The sequence below is a fragment of the Papilio machaon genome, chromosome 10 (assembly GCF_912999745.1).
Source record: "Papilio machaon chromosome 10, ilPapMach1.1, whole genome shotgun sequence".
Taxonomy (NCBI): domain Eukaryota; kingdom Metazoa; phylum Arthropoda; class Insecta; order Lepidoptera; family Papilionidae; genus Papilio; species Papilio machaon.
Genome location: NC_059995.1, coordinates 6,680,881 through 6,696,341, shown reverse-complemented (window position 1 = coordinate 6,696,341; position 15,461 = coordinate 6,680,881). Strand labels below are relative to the sequence as shown.

Genomic DNA, 15,461 nt, shown 5'->3' with positions numbered 1-15,461 from the left:
GGTTGTGTTTTATTTTGTTTAATAATTGCGTCAAACGTGTTTTACACCTGTGTCAATTCATAAGAGACATTTAATTTGAATTATTTGTACGGTTAAAATTTTATACATTGACTTTCTTTCTGAGGTGTTATTGTTTAGACGAATTATGTGAAAAGTAAACTAAGTTTTTGGACGTATTGAGGTGTGAAGTGTGACAAAATACTTTCTCGCTTTATCAATTTCGCGCTACTCGAAAAGCGAATTCCCCGAAAATGAGTTAAACAAACTTTTATGAAACTTAAATATTTAGTTTATGGACTACTACAACTTGAATTTTGTGTAATTTTCTGTATAAAATGACAACGGATAGATTTCACAAGTAAGTACACATTTTAGACACTTAAAACTATTTGCCTTACCTGCTTTACAAATAGATAAGATTGTAACAAGGATTATATATCAATAATGCAATCTTTTTTAATATTTTAACTATCTTTAAAATCATTCTTCGATATTTCTTCGAATCAGAAATATTTTCGTTAACTCTGGTAAGTTATTAACCATTTCATGACTAATAATGCCGCTAATCATTCATCATATCTAGGACAGATATCAATAAAATGCGATACGTCATTATTCAATCAAGAAGGAAATAAAACTTTGTTTATTAAATGCTCATTTGGCCAACATGAATGCTCATCGACGTTTTTGTTCTGGTTCTTTCAACCTATATTGTATCTTTCATTGTCATACTGTGTCTGCTACATATCGTAGGGCCAATGGCCAACCTAGCTACCACAAAAGAAAGGTCGAATTTCCACTGCCGATTTAATTTTATTAGTCGAAAACAGATAGAAATATTATTGATTTTTGAGTTCCAGCAGTGGGAACTCACGAAAACAACACCTAATTATATTTCGAATTAATTAATATTGAAAAATGTGTTCTGTGAACCCCTTACTACCTGCGAGACATTTTTTCCATGAAGGTAAAGCTTTATTTACCATTTTTTTTCTGTGTACACAAACAATGTTAAATCTTTCTTATGCTATATTGTGTTAATTAAGCTCATCTTATTAGGTCAAGTAGCAATCAGCTATCACTGAACAAAAAACGTGAGAATTATTTCCAACAAAAATGACCAAGCTTTACAATATATAAAAGGAAATGTCATTGCTCTGATATATTACACTGGTTTATTATAATGTAAAAACAATCAGTGTAACCCTGAGCTGATCTGCACCTGGTTCAATGTTAGGAAGTTCGCGGAAGCGGCAGGAGACACGCTCGGACGATGTTGGTTCAACGCACTGACAACATGATGTGACGTACCGTAATTAACATGTCAGTTTTACTTATTTCTATTTTTGAATTTATAAGTAAGAAAATGGGTTTTTGGTTTTCAATTTAGATCAATTGTCCAACCACAATGCCTTTCCCTATACGTCTTTCTCTTTCTGAATGTAGTAATCCTTATCCTTTGTGAACGCTGTCCTTTTTATACACCTAGTTTTCTATCATTAAAACAAGCTGCAGGATCTTGCTTGCTATTATATATATATATTGAATTGATTTAAGTAATTACTGGTAATCACCTAAAGGGGCCATCCAACTGTATCTAAATATATTTGCTACTCAACGAAAGGTAAGGAGAAAATATCTTGGTTAACAAAACTAAGTCTACGATCAAAACAAAAAAAACTCGAACAACAGAAAAGGTAAAAATAGGTGAGCTAGGCTTTAGAAATCCGAGACGATTTTCACAGACATCCGGACTAACCTGTCTTTGTAGGCAACTTGATATGTGTACGACTGTTTCGGTTTGGTGGAAAAGAAATGAAAACTCGCAACAAACTTGTTAAGGTAAAACGAAGAATCGTTTCTATTTCACTTTAACACATTAGTTACGTCTAAAGTAGAATAGAAGCGTAATATATACGTAAAGATGAATTTTTCTGCTTTTTTTGGATGTGATTTTTCATTTTAACCAGCCTTGTTTAGACATTTTTATAGAATCATAGAATCATTAATTTAATTCAATGCCCTTACAAAAAATAGGGTACAACTGCAAAGAAATGCAAGGGCATCATATTTATTATCAGATGTCATGGTTGCCAATGGTCATAACCTTCCTGTGCTAAGGATGTTGATGTCTCATAAGACAACATAACGATACCAGATAGTATACCTTTCCAATTGAAATTACCGGCTGAAAGGTCTCGTAACTCGTACATCAAGTTGTATTTGATGCGCAGCTCCATGTACACTGATTACCAACATGCAATTAAATCATAAATTAAACAGCCAGTAATTTATATTAATTATCAGTAAGTAATCTAGTAAATTTTAATGACGTAGCTGTAACCACGTATAATCTATTTGCCTTCCCACCTTTATCTTATGCTAAAAGATGGCACAGAAAGATGGAATTGTCGGGGAAAAGGACAGATAGGAAAAGTCTGTTTATCCTGACTTCTACTTTGTTCATTTATACAACACATTTTGGTTATTGTAAATGTCTGTGGATAGAGGTCAACGAACATCTGGTGACTTGTATGCTTGTTTGGTGCCTCCTCGAATAAAAAAGTCAGATCCAGGTTTATAATACGGCAATATACCGCTAAAATGTACAAAAACTTGTCGCCACAATACCAGCATATCGTACCCGCACCTTCACGCTCGCCTGACCCACGTAAAGAGGGTAGAAATTAACATTACATAACATTGCACTTAAAACTTTACGGCCGTTGGTTTAGAAACTAAATTCCAATTGACGTGAAATCGTTATCGTATCGATTGTATGCATTGCCATTGCCAGGTGTCAGGTTGTCAGTTGCCAGGCGATGGTTGCGATGTTGGCAACACTAATTAGGGTTTGCACAACAATGGCTTCATAGACCTAGTTACAACTATTGACGCCTCTTCATAATTCAAAATTTAAAGTGGGTACTAAATTTTATGTGCATACTGCATAAATTATAAATGAATTGATAATGAAATCTAACTTTTTACTTTAGATGGATGAATGGATGTTTGTTTGAAAGTATCTCCGGAACGGTTTAACGGATCTTGATGAAATTTGGTACAGATGTAGAGCATAGAATGGAAGAACACATAGGCTACTTATATTTTTTTTATTCTGCGCGTACGGAGTTACAGACAACGTCTGGTCCAATCATAAGTATTGAATTCTTTTAACGCTCAATGCGTATCTAATCGATTAACATCTTATCATAAAATCAAATGATCCAGGCCTAAGCAATGTATAGATTAAAATCTTATCTAATACTTTTATAGATTTTAATTAAAAAAACTCGTGCACTAAAACAACACCTTTGATGACGTAACATATAGACCTGGTGAAGAAAATCCTAAATTAAATTTTAATCAAAAATAAAAATTAAATTTAAAATCTCGAATAACCTTACAATTATTCGGTCCAGCTCGCATCGTTTCTAATAAAGTAAATAGACAGAAGAATAAAAAAGGCAAAAAAATTAGGAATCTGTTCAATTTTTTTTTTTTTGTAATTTTTAAGTCTCTTAATATAATTAATTATAATATACCAGTTATGCTGCAATGCTTATATTCGCTTTATTGGTGTGTCGGATATTATGATCCAAACATCTCAAGCTAGGCATAAACAAATCTCTGATTAAGCCAAGTCTTTACGCAGATGACTATATCCTGACGAAGGGTTGCTGACATTACATAAAGGAATAGATAATATTTTTTGAATATCAGTTTGTAAGCAGTGTTGAGTTGTGGTCTAGAAACTTCTTTGAAAAATTATTGTAAATTCCGTTCCTATCAGCCATGTTGTAATCCAAATGCCGTTGAAAAGTAAATTAACATGTTCTTACATCTGTTCATTGATTTGGTGCTAAAATACGTACGTATAGTTTAATATTTTAGGTCAATTTCTTTGTTAATAGTACAATAGGCTCTAAAATGCTTTGTTATTTGCTAAAACAATAATAAATCAACTACGTACATAGGTATTTCCTATCGCTACTTTATCTTAATAGATAAGTCAAATTTTTGTTGTTGACCGCCATCGATAATGTCCGTGTTTAGCGAAAAAAATATGTTAATAACACTTTAAATTCCTGACTAAATATATTGATAGAAGCAAATAATCGATCCTTAAAATTTATCTGAAAATTATTTTAATTAATTTTTAGGAAAAGTACAAAAACGGATCGATCGCAACCTTCTAAACTATATTTTGATTTACTATTGCGATGTCCTTTAGATCCCTTATTCAAGCGAATGGATTAAATTAGATCCTTGGATTGCTTTTAACAATTAATCCGCATGTAATTGAAGACATTAAAAATTTTACAACCGTGTGACGTATGTTTGATAACTGCAGTATAATAAAGTTTATAATACTATTCTATTGTAATTTATGTCTTATTCCCTGATAAGGATCAAATATGATACGTAATTAGCTAAAATTATAATATGATGAGTCATTCAAAGAAATAACTTATAATAACTTTAAAAAAACAGCCTAAATTGAAACTATATTAAAAAGCAGTCGTCATAGAAGTGTAATTAAGGTAAACACGATTTATTAAAATTCTTAAAGTAAATTTCCACTGCTGAAATTTATTTTAATAGAACATATTGTCATCCAGATCAATTTTTATATTATAACAATAACGCAACAAGTGTTTCAGCATTTGAAACCCATGGTTATAATAACACGATTTTCTTCTAAAGACTAGCTGTCGCCCGCGATTCCGTCCTGGCGGAGTTAAAAAAAACTTTATTAGTAGGCAGTTCTTCCAGACTATGCTCTACATTTATGCCAAATTTCATCAAGATCCGTTAAGCCGTTCCGCAGATACCTACAAACAATCATCCAGCCATCGCATTCGCATTTATATTAGTACGAGTAGTAAGTTTAGGTTAGGCCGTCATACGTATAGAAACATGATTTCTACTCTCTCCTGTCGATTGTTAAACAAAATACTAATATGTAACACTAACTACAGATTTAATATGGTCTCACTTTTCCTGTGACCTGCAATAGAGCAATAACATTGTGTTGCAGTGACTAAACACAAATTAGAGCAGTTCACACGTGCGCAGTGACGCGCCGTATACACGAACGGTGAAAGTCATGTACAATAGTTTAACTGTTTTATTTTTATTAGCTGTCGCCCACGACTCATTCTGCACGGAATTAAAAAAAATAGTAGCCTATGTGTTCTTCCAGAATATGTTTACATCTGTGCTAAATTGAGCTGTTACGGAGATACTTTCTAAAAAAAAAACAACAATTCATCCATCTAAATCTAAACTTTCGCATTGATAATATAAATATTGGTCACATAGTACGATGTATTTCAACATATTAATTTGGTTCTCATTACATTTTTTTGCCTGCAATTTGTCATTGTTAAATTATTTATTATCTATGTAATTGTACCATTCTATGTCAGTCATTGTGAAGGTAGTTATAAATTTATTACAAATTGTAATCTAAATCTCGCTAGCAGTATTGCTAGATGTTTATCATATAATTTTGTAAACAAGTAAAAATTTTAAACCAATACGACTTGTGATATTTCAGGTAAACAGGGTCATTTCTGACACATTTCAATTTGGGTATTGTGGATACCCATATGCTTACTTTACATAACATTGGACTGTCCCTATTTATCGATGCTCTCTTATTAACAGGGCAGCCAAAGACGGCCTCCTGGACGTGCTGCGAGAGGCGACGCGCAAGGAGTGCAACAACAAGGACGAGTCGGGCATGACGCCCACGCTCTGGGCTGCATTCGAAGGGCACATATCTGCGTTAAGACTACTCTGTGGTAGGGGGTAAGTACCTTCTTTCGCGGTATGCCAGTTTCACAAAAATGTACACTTCTTAATTTAATCAATTTGAGAGCTGTTGATATTTTCATTCAACAAAAAAACCACTGTGGGTTATCTGCACTGTACCCCTGACCAAAGATGATAGATAACTTATGTACCTTTTTCGTGAATACATTCGGAACAAATTTGGAAGAATACGTTTTCACTAACGCTATATTTTTAATGTAGACAATACATTATTTCACTGTCACTTTTACGCAATATCGTGATATGTACCTAACTATAATATACTATCTACACGCGCTGAGCGTTGCTAGTCACTAATCGCATGTTATGTGCCGTGTTTATCTACGCAATATCCTACACTTTCTAAAGCATGTCGCATATAGACGGATTACATTTCGTAACATTTAACACAGAAAAGTACAAGTTTGAAACAATTGCAAGCCAATATTTAGAGATTAGACAAATTAGTAAAGTCAGATATAACTTTTTCTGAATTTATACGTAGACGGTGAATGTTTACTACGGATAATATTGCTTTTTTTCTCTTTATTTTTATAGAGACTTTGGTTCTTATGAACATGTCAGTCACATAGAAAACAACTTACAACATAATTACAAATACATGTACAAGAATATAAGAACAAAAAAACTAATTATTATAACAAGAAAAAGCATTTACAATTTTATAAGGCCTTTAACACCATGCTGCGGACTCCGTCTGCTAGGTCCGACAATGTTTGGGCCAAAGAACACAGAAGTCCGCCAACATTGAGTCTCGACAAATTGTGCTTTTTAAATAATTCTCTTCTCAAATAATATTGCTTGAAACTGTATATTATAGCGTTATCTAAGCTATTGGTGTGGCGAGGTCCTTATTGCTCGATTTCACTTTCATCGCAATGAATTAACCGCTGTTTACGCTGAATTAACTCGTTAACCTGCCGCGTGGGGCCGCCAGGGGTCATGTCGCTTATTGCCAACCGTAAACACTTTCTTTAGCTTGTTGTCTTTTTCTAAACGTGATGTTATTTCTCACAGCTCCAACGCTAGACGTTAGTTTGTTGTTACTTTTTGTTGAATTAATCTGCGAGTCCGAGTTGAATTGTAGTCATTTGTGTGCAATTTTTAAACCACAACGGTTTTGTACACAACTAAGAATACTACATAATTCCACCTGGGATAAACGAAAAACTCGAGTTAGAGAGAAACCTCTATGAGAGAGAAAAATATCGCGGTCCTAGGACTCTCACTTATCCAGTCTCGACTGTGTAATCATGTCTTAATTTAAACGCATCGGATCTGTCTTTTATAATATTTTGACAGTGTAATTAAAAATACCAGCGGCGTGCGGTCTATGAGAACAAAGAACTGAACGAGTTGTATCACCTATGCTAGTGCGGTATCAAAACATTAAATTTAATTTCCTATCCTACACATATTCCCTAACCTACAATTGATATAGTCTTCTTTGCTCATCTTTATTCAATTAATTATAAATTTAATTTCAGTGGAGAGCCAGACAAAGCGGATTATTTCGGCAATACGGCACTCCATCTGGCGGCGGCGCGCGGCCACAAGGAGTGTGTGACCTTCCTCGTCAACTTCGGCGCTAACCCGTACGCGGTCGATGTCGACGGTCACACAGCGCAGGAGCTGGCCGCCATCAACAACCGCGAGGACATCCTGCGACTCCTCGACCAGGCCACTGCCAAGCTGGAAAACACTGACAAGTTAGTTACGTTCGATAACCGACGAAAAGAATTACATTGTGTAAAACTGCCTCTTGGGACTATATTTTAAGATACAATTTAACAAGTTTAGTCGACTATGATTGTAATTTTTTTAGTCGATTATATGTCTTTTGCAAAATTGTCTCGAGAACAAAAGCGATGTCAGCTATTTCTCAAGTCGAAGACCGAGTCTTTAGATAGTTTAACTTTAGTAATATCCTGTGACAATATTAGAAAACAATTGATGAATTGTCAAATATTAAATAGATTTGTAGTGGAAAAAAGTTGTGCTTATAAATAAAATGGTATAATTTTTTTTTCTTCAGAAAAAAAGCGAAATCATTAAAAGAGAAGGCTCGAAAAGATCATGAGAAAATGCAAAAGCAATACGCGAAAAGACAGAGCAAAGCAGAAGTGATAGCGGAGAAGGAATTGAAGAAACTGACCAAAGATTGGGACCAAGGGTATACTGAGGAGGTGTCCACGATGCCGCACCGACCCAGCAATGTGCTCATGGCGCTCAAGCAGAGGATGATACGGTCTACTAGTCAAGGTAAGTGTACAATGACTGGAACTATCAGTTCACAACTCAAGGTAAGTATGAAGACTAGAGTTAGGTAGATAGTGGATAGCAGGATTAATGAACAAAGTCTGAAACCAGCGGCTCCTAGTACAAAGATTACTACTAAAAGAGGAGACAAAGATTGAGACCGGTGGTTCATTAGTCATGATAAGGTGGTATTCGAAATAATTTAGCTCAATGTAGAATCATTGCCTCCCAAGTAGGGTTGGCGACAGGCAGGCGGCCGGCCGTAAAAACTTAAGCCAAAACTTTAAGGTTTAAAACACCTTGTGTGCTGACCCCGTGTGTGGGAAAAGGTCCGGGAGATGATAAATGTAGGATCATTGTTTCCATCAATCTTGGTTTTAATGAAAGTTTAAAAGTTTATTAAGTCACTGTGCGTTTATCTTTTATTTAAATCACCATTCGGCCGTTTTATATTATCTTATGCAAATATCTTCATCAAAATATAATTAGTTATGCGTGCTTAAGAGAAATTTAACGACTTAGAAAAATAATTAATTTGGGACAAGAAAGACTACTTTCATTTTTTTGTTATATTTTATAATTAAGGAAATTTTCCGATTGCCAAAACTACGATAGCCCAGTCAGTAGTTAGCTAGCAAAACTGCCACACGTAATTCACGTGTTTAATCGTCAATATCAGTCGACAGCCCCTTAGTTCTCAATAAATTTACACTAAGTGTACCAATTAACATCTCTTGGTTAGTGAGTGTGACAATTAGGTATGTGTGTGAGTATTTTGTTTAGCTACTAGTGGATATTGTAGAACTATGAGAGAGGAAACATAGACTTTTTATTAACAAATTAAAAGAAAATTGTTTTGAATTTAGTATTAAAATGTTTATTACTTGCAAGGTAACCTTTTGGCGGAGGAACAGCCGCGGCCTACATACAGCGCGCTGGTGGGCACGGTGAGCTCGGGCGCTCGCGGACGTGGCGCTGTATACAAGAAGGCGCTCGCCAGCAAACTGCGCAACGGCACCCTCGGCAAGAGCAACAATAATAACGACGACTTCAAGGTACTATCATGTTACTGGTGAGACAAAGTTGTATCTACTCGATATGTCGCATTGTATTTTACTGATTGTGTAGCAGATTAAAGTGTAAAAAATTAAGGTTGAGGATTTATTACAAAATATTTTGAGTAATTGCGTAGGTGATAACTAAAAATGTAGTAGTTTTTTTTATTTTTTGTCTGTCTGGATCGATTTTGACCGTACATTGACGGAAAGATGGCTGATGCGCGCCAGCATGTTGTAGTATTTTTTAAAAATTCTGCGTTGAAGTCGCGGTCGACCTCTAGTGTTACATATTTGTGTTAGGTGGGCGAGGTGGAGCGCACAGGACGACGCTCGGTGACGTCACTGAGTGGACTGCGACGCGACTCCGAGGTGATGTACGTGGGTACATTCGGCGCCGGCCCGCAGCCGCACCAGCGCGCCAACGTCGCCGACGTCTTCGCTGATACAGACCCACCTCACAAGAGTACGCTCGTCAGGTGAGGACATGTCTCTTACGTCACAGAGAACGCATAAAAAGTACTTATTTAGGCAAAGCGCCATCTTTTGGTTGAAACTTAAATTAATAATAACCATTTTCTAGTCTAAGTAGGTACTTAAAAATATTAAATATTTCTGAGATAAGTTCAATTGTAAATTAAAATAAAAAAATGAAGGTCCGCGAGCCAGCCGGACTTCCTCGCAGCAGTGGCGGGCGAGGACAGCGGGCTGGGGCAGGAGGTGCTGCTGCAGGAGCCCGCCAGCATCTTCGACCGCCCCGGCTTCGGCAGTGTCGCCTTCAGGTAACGATCAGAGACATCAATTGCGGTTGTGAACAAGTACTTTAAGTTGCCATAGATTTTAGAAAGGTGGTTTGATTTTTTCTACTCTTGTTTCATGTGTTTTTCTCCAGACGGTCTATAACAGCAACTTTGAGTGGTCTGCCGGGCGTGGGAGGTCCGGGAGAGGACCTCTCCATAGGGTCAGCTGGTTCTCTAGCACGACACGCATACCAACCTGCAGAGTGGAACTCTGTGCATTCCGGTAAAACTAACTTACGTCATTAAATTTTAGTGAACAATTTGAATAATTTTAGTAAATTTATATAGCCTGGACGTTGTCATCTGATATGTATATGAGCACTAAAATAAGTAGTTAGTGGCGTCAACATATACAATGTTATTTTTAATTTGCAGGAAGCTCAACAATAACATCAGACGAGGAAGGAGAGGTGGAGGAGTCAGGGTACGCGTCGCTGGAGAGGTTCTTGATCGCGTGGGGCCTCTCGCAGTATGTGCACAAGTTCAAGGACGAACAGATCGACCTGGACGCCCTCATGTTGCTTACAGAGAGCGACATGAAGTCCCTAGGCCTGCCCCTAGGGCCCTACAGAAAGTTGGTCACCGCCGTACAGGAAAGAAAACAGGCCCTTTCCCATCCAGGCCCTATTATAGATACAGCTATATAAAGTTTTTAACACTTTAACTGCCACCGACTCACTTGACACGAGTTCACTTTTGAATACGAAATACTAAGATGGCATGGAAGGTGTTTTAAAAGATTAAATAAGGTTTTGAACTGTGTGAAATGTCATTTTTTTGTCATGTTTTATCTGATATTTTTATAAAACATATTTTTTTTAAAAATACATAGGCTTCATTTTTGCATTAAGAGATGAATTTATAAATATTATTGTGTACATGACGTTTTCCGCCAAGATTTATGAAATGTAGATGTGATATACTTTTTAAATATTAATCATTCCATCCAATGTCGCCATATTTAAATATTTTGTACAGATTTAATAAAGGTTTGTTCTATATTTCACGTTTATCTTTTATTCATGTTTAGAACGTAGATATTTTTAAGGTGGATAAAAACAAACAACAAATATTTTACAATTTTTATTTTAGTAGTAATTTTAAATACAAATTCGAATTGAAAATATGGTAAAAAAAAACACCTCACAACTGCACAAATAAATGATACATTTACAAAAAAAAAAACCTAAGATAACTATTCCGTCTAAAGCGTAGAAAATATTTGAACAAAGGTTTCAAGCAAAAAGTTCGATGTTGTAAGGACGGAACTAAATCCTCAGTCAGTTTCTCTTGTCCTTTATTCTAAGACAATATAAAATTATCAAAATATAATACAAATTATGTTCACTAAATCATTTTCCTACGTCTTTAGAAACAAATAGACATGACAATCGATTATAAAAAATACATATTGAACTAAACTAAACTACTTTAGGATATGTATATTCTAAATAATAAAGTAATAGAGTGAGCATTTATATTATCGAAAGGCACTAATCCGAATTACATTCCACAATCACCCGTTACATTCATATGAAGAGATATTATATCTATCAAACATCTTAAAACCTATAATATTTTTGTTCCTCGATAAACTTATGGCGGAGTCGAGTGCTTCGACTTACTCCTAAATTATTTTAAATTCACCCATCGCAATAACATCGATACGTCTCATATTAAAATCTAAAACATTCTCGGAAATAATTTGTTCGAAATCGAATACGTATTTAAATCAGTAAATTCTAAAGGTCCGGTGCCGTTAAGAGTTTCGTAAAGCCGTGCCTCAGAGGTCCGAGCGAAGGTCCCTTTAAAAAGGTCCTTCGAGAACATTCGAGAAGCGTTTCAAACGGATCTTCGCTAACTTTTATAAAATGGTGCCAATGCAAAAGTATTTCGTCATTCAACCAGATTCGGGTTCGCCCATACGAAAGCAGTGTATGATTGTTTTGCAAAGCGAAAGACGAGTTTGATATGGGCTTCATACACTGTACGGCGTTCGATCGAAACTCATAACATGTAATAACCGCGCGTTTAATACATGAACGCTAAGAAAAGATTGTTGGATTTCGAGGTCTTTGTGCCTCTGTTGCGCTTCCACTTGTAGCGATTGACGCGGCCGACGTCATCCTGATAGTAGGAGTACTCAGGGTAGGGGATGTAGGCGCCGGTGACGGGGTCCAGCGGGATCATGATGGGCAGGTCGGTCATGGAGGCGGGCCGCTCGCACGACGACGAGGAGTCGTAGCCGCGGGGCTCCGCGTACTGCGGGCTGCTCGTCTCCAGCTGGTTCTGCGTGCTGTAGCTGCAGGCGGGTATGCTCCGACTCGTGTCCATAGACATGTTAGACCGAGAGCGCACCATCGGCCGCGTCGATGAGAAGTCCGTGGAGATCTGCAGACTCTTGGAGCGCGGCCTGGTCTGCGGCGGCGCCTCGTCTATCCTGGAGAGCGTGTTCCGCCGCACCGGCCGGTACACTTTCTTATCGCCGAGCTTGGGTCGTCTAATTTTACGGTGGGAGTTGAACGTCTCTATGGAGGAGGGGATGGAGGCAGGTTTGTGTGGGGCGTTGTCGGGGGAAGGGTTGCGCGCGGGTGCCTGCGGGGCGGCCGGGTTGGCGAAGGTCGCCGCCACAATGTCCCTCATCTGGTCGTATGCTCAGTAGTTGTAGGGCCCGTACTGGGAGCCGTGGTAGTAAGGTCCGGGGTACGCTTGAGGCGGCGGGTATCCAGCGTACGCGTACTGCTGTTTTTGTGGGTACACTGTAAGCGGACGATTATGTTAGAAGTTAAGAAATATTTGAAAATATGAACGATTCGTCAAAATATAAAACGTATAACAGTTTCATTAAACTGCATGCACCCTGCAAGCTCGTTAGCAAAAGGTCCGTGTATATTTACATTAATATCTGCACGTATGTAAAATGGTATTTAAATGGGATAATAAAAACATGAAACGTTTCCTGTAAATATGATATTATAGATGATAAAGCTGTTTACCAGGCATGAGATACTGCATATTAAGAGCCTCCTCTCTTTCTCGCTCGCCGCGCAAGCAAATGGCGGCCGATGAAAACAAAATGGCCGACAGCAGCGACAGACCGACGCCACACCACGCGACTATGTACGACCAGTCGTACCAAACGCGAGCGTTATCTCGCAATATCTGGTTTATACCAAGATATTCAGCATCGAGGATCGATATGTGTAGGTGCGTGTACAGTATTCATCAATGTATTTTGTGTATGTATGTACAGATATGTTTGTGTTGAAAATATAAATATAGGTTATGTTAATGATGTAGAATGTACAATCCCAGAGAAGATGTTAGTGTTATTTGTAAGTAAAAAGCGTGTTAGTTCCGTATAACATGGGGTAAACCAGATATATTAAGACAGAGCGCGATTATTTATTGATATTTGCGTTAGGGACGATCGTACATTGGTCGTTTCGTTATACGCAGTAGCCACGTTTTATAGAAACATGAAAAGAAAGAGAAAAGCATTTTGTTAGTGTGAGATACTTACACGTCAAACGATTAAGTTATGGTTTAAATAACCCTTTCATATGGGATCTCCTAAACCATAAAGTAAATGGCAAAGCCTATAAAAACCTATATATTTTTTTTCATTTTTTATACAAATATCAAATATAAATACGAAAATATACATCCAGGATCAATAAATACACAAGAAGTCCACCATCTGAAAGGAAAAACATCCAAAACCGTGAAGCGTTAATCAACCACCGAGATGTTGGCAAGATGGCGGCCGCAATGGCGGTCTGACCTGGCATTATGTACTGCACATTATTCTGTTGTTCGCGGCGCTTCTCTTTGCTGAGGCAAATGGCCGCCGAGAAGAATAGTATGGAGCTTCCGAAGGAGACCCCGACGGCTAACCAAGCGAGTATGTACGACCAGTCGTACCAAATCGCTGAGTTGTCTTTTAAAACCTGTCACGAGTTTTGTTACACACTACGTAATATTTACTTTTACTGTTAACAAAGTATCAGAATACAATATTTTTTTCTTTCTTAATTCTAAATGTTTATCTCGTTCATGGGATTAGGTAAGAAATGTTTTACAATTTTAGAGAAAAAAGGAGTGTCCAACAAAATTGTTTTTTTTTCAGACCTGCATAGATGCTTTTGATTTCAACTGTGAAAGCTGTAACTTCTTATTTACTTACTAGCCTCTTAAACTGTCTAAAATTTATTGAAGTATCTATATCTAAGATATAAACTACAACCTGCAACTTTGGTAAAACATGATAACTTACATTGGGCCACTGCTGATAGTACTCCTCACCAACGACCTTCTCCTTTTCGTAAAACTCCACTCCGTGCCACAGAGCCATTGCACCCGCTGACAGCAGACCTGGAAATACAACATAAATATGTCACTGAAAAAAGTTTATAATTTCTAAAAATCTACTTTGATCCAGAAATTTCATCATCTCTCCATTCGATTTTTTATTTCTGTAACACGTACAATGCCTTTTTTGTTCAAATACTAAACTAAACTCGTATGGCGAGTCGGTGATCGTATTAAATTTTCTTATACTTTAAAAATGAAATACTGTTAGATAGAAAATCAACACTGTGCCGGTGTATTGGCGCAACACTAGACATAGTGAAATATCAACGCTTACGTCCCCTCACTACAGCTATCTGACACTTGGTTTTGTTAACTTTAGCGGGCAATTCGGCTCGAAATGATCTTAATGAATAATGTCTAAAAACACTAAAAGAAAATACGGTCTAGATTATTATAAAATTATTTGATAATATTCAAGTTAAATAAAGGGTATAAAAATGGTTTGACGGTTAAATTTAAAAAGGTGCATTCTTGGCAGTCCTATAAATAATTATATTGTAATACTATTGGCGGTGGTTCAACATTTAACAGATTGATTTGAATTGAAGGAAGCAACAGTCATTTGTAACTGATATTTAAGGTATCAAGAATGTTCTTTGAAACACATTCATAACAATTGGTTTCCACTCCCGATATAAAGGTACAAAAAACATAATGTCACTATGAAAAACAAGTTTCGGCAATGAAAACCCACGGTACCTTGTGTTATTAAATAAACTACTTGTATGTTATTAGTATACATATGATGAGTTTTTTCCTTAATTTAAAGAAATTAACTCATAACTGAGTTCTTGAGTATGGAGGTAATATTGTCGGCGGATGTGTATGATAATTATTAATTACAATACAATGCGTGTTATATAAGGTGTGGGCAGAGCTGTAAGCGACTATCTCGATATAAAAGGCGCCTTGAATTATGCGTGACGCCAGAAAATATTTACATCATTGTTAGTCCAGGTTAACTAATTCAAAGTATGCAGTCATCAAATGAACATTATAAAGACTTGACTGTGAGTCCTTGATATTTGTTTTACGTGAAAAATTAAAAAAGTGTGGTTAGAAACTAAAAAATTCTTCAGCATCTCAGACAAAATGAATATCAAATCAGCAATTTACCTTTTTAAGTATAGTC

At 36.6% G+C, this 15,461-nt stretch overlaps 3 protein-coding genes across 4 annotated transcripts in view; 1 reads left to right on the top strand and 2 right to left on the bottom strand.

The window, feature by feature from the left end:
• LOC106718080 (Usher syndrome type-1G protein homolog) lies at window positions 1-10,861 on the top strand. The gene is made up of 9 exons (XM_045679678.1): window positions 1-358; window positions 5,674-5,817; window positions 7,329-7,550; window positions 7,877-8,103; window positions 8,992-9,155; window positions 9,459-9,634; window positions 9,812-9,937; window positions 10,048-10,178; window positions 10,331-10,861. The coding sequence occupies exons 1-9, from the start codon at window positions 336-338 to the stop codon at window positions 10,600-10,602; spliced, it is 1,485 nt and encodes a 494-aa protein (XP_045535634.1). The 5' UTR covers window positions 1-335; the 3' UTR covers window positions 10,603-10,861.
• Window positions 10,862-11,119: 258 nt separating this feature from the next.
• On the bottom strand, window positions 11,120-12,598 carry LOC106718216. Its single transcript, XM_014512244.2, has one exon. It carries the CDS (start codon window positions 12,596-12,598, stop codon window positions 11,987-11,989), a length of 612 nt encoding a protein of 203 aa, XP_014367730.2. The 3' UTR covers window positions 11,120-11,986.
• Window positions 12,599-12,610: 12 nt separating this feature from the next.
• The window catches only part of LOC106718214, a 33,462-nt gene continuing 30,611 nt past the window's right edge, over window positions 12,611-15,461 (bottom strand). Inside the window, exons 5-7 of one of the 2 annotated variants that reach the window (XM_014512243.2) lie at window positions 14,232-14,329; window positions 13,740-13,905; window positions 12,611-12,714 (exon numbers count right to left, since the gene is read on the bottom strand). In XM_014512243.2, the coding sequence (XP_014367729.1) occupies window positions 12,611-12,714; window positions 13,740-13,905; window positions 14,232-14,329 (368 nt within the window). Of the gene's footprint in view, window positions 12,715-12,951; window positions 13,118-13,739; window positions 13,906-14,231; window positions 14,330-15,461 lie in introns of both variants that reach the window. The other variant, XM_014512242.2, reaches the window with a different exon arrangement.

Bases quoted from the DNA above. Each gene is read 5' to 3' on its own strand.
- LOC106718080 (XM_045679678.1), top strand. From the start codon at position 336: ATGACAACGGATAGATTTCACAA. The intron at 8,104-8,991 runs GTAAGTGTACAA...ATTACTTGCAAG, and splicing joins GATACGGTCTACTAGTCAAG to GTAACCTTTTGGCGGAGGAA. The intron at 9,156-9,458 runs GTACTATCATGT...TATTTGTGTTAG, and splicing joins ATAATAACGACGACTTCAAG to GTGGGCGAGGTGGAGCGCAC.
- LOC106718216 (XM_014512244.2), bottom strand. From the start codon at position 12,598: ATGAGGGACATTGTGGCGGCGACCTTCGCCAACCCGGCCGCCCCGCAG.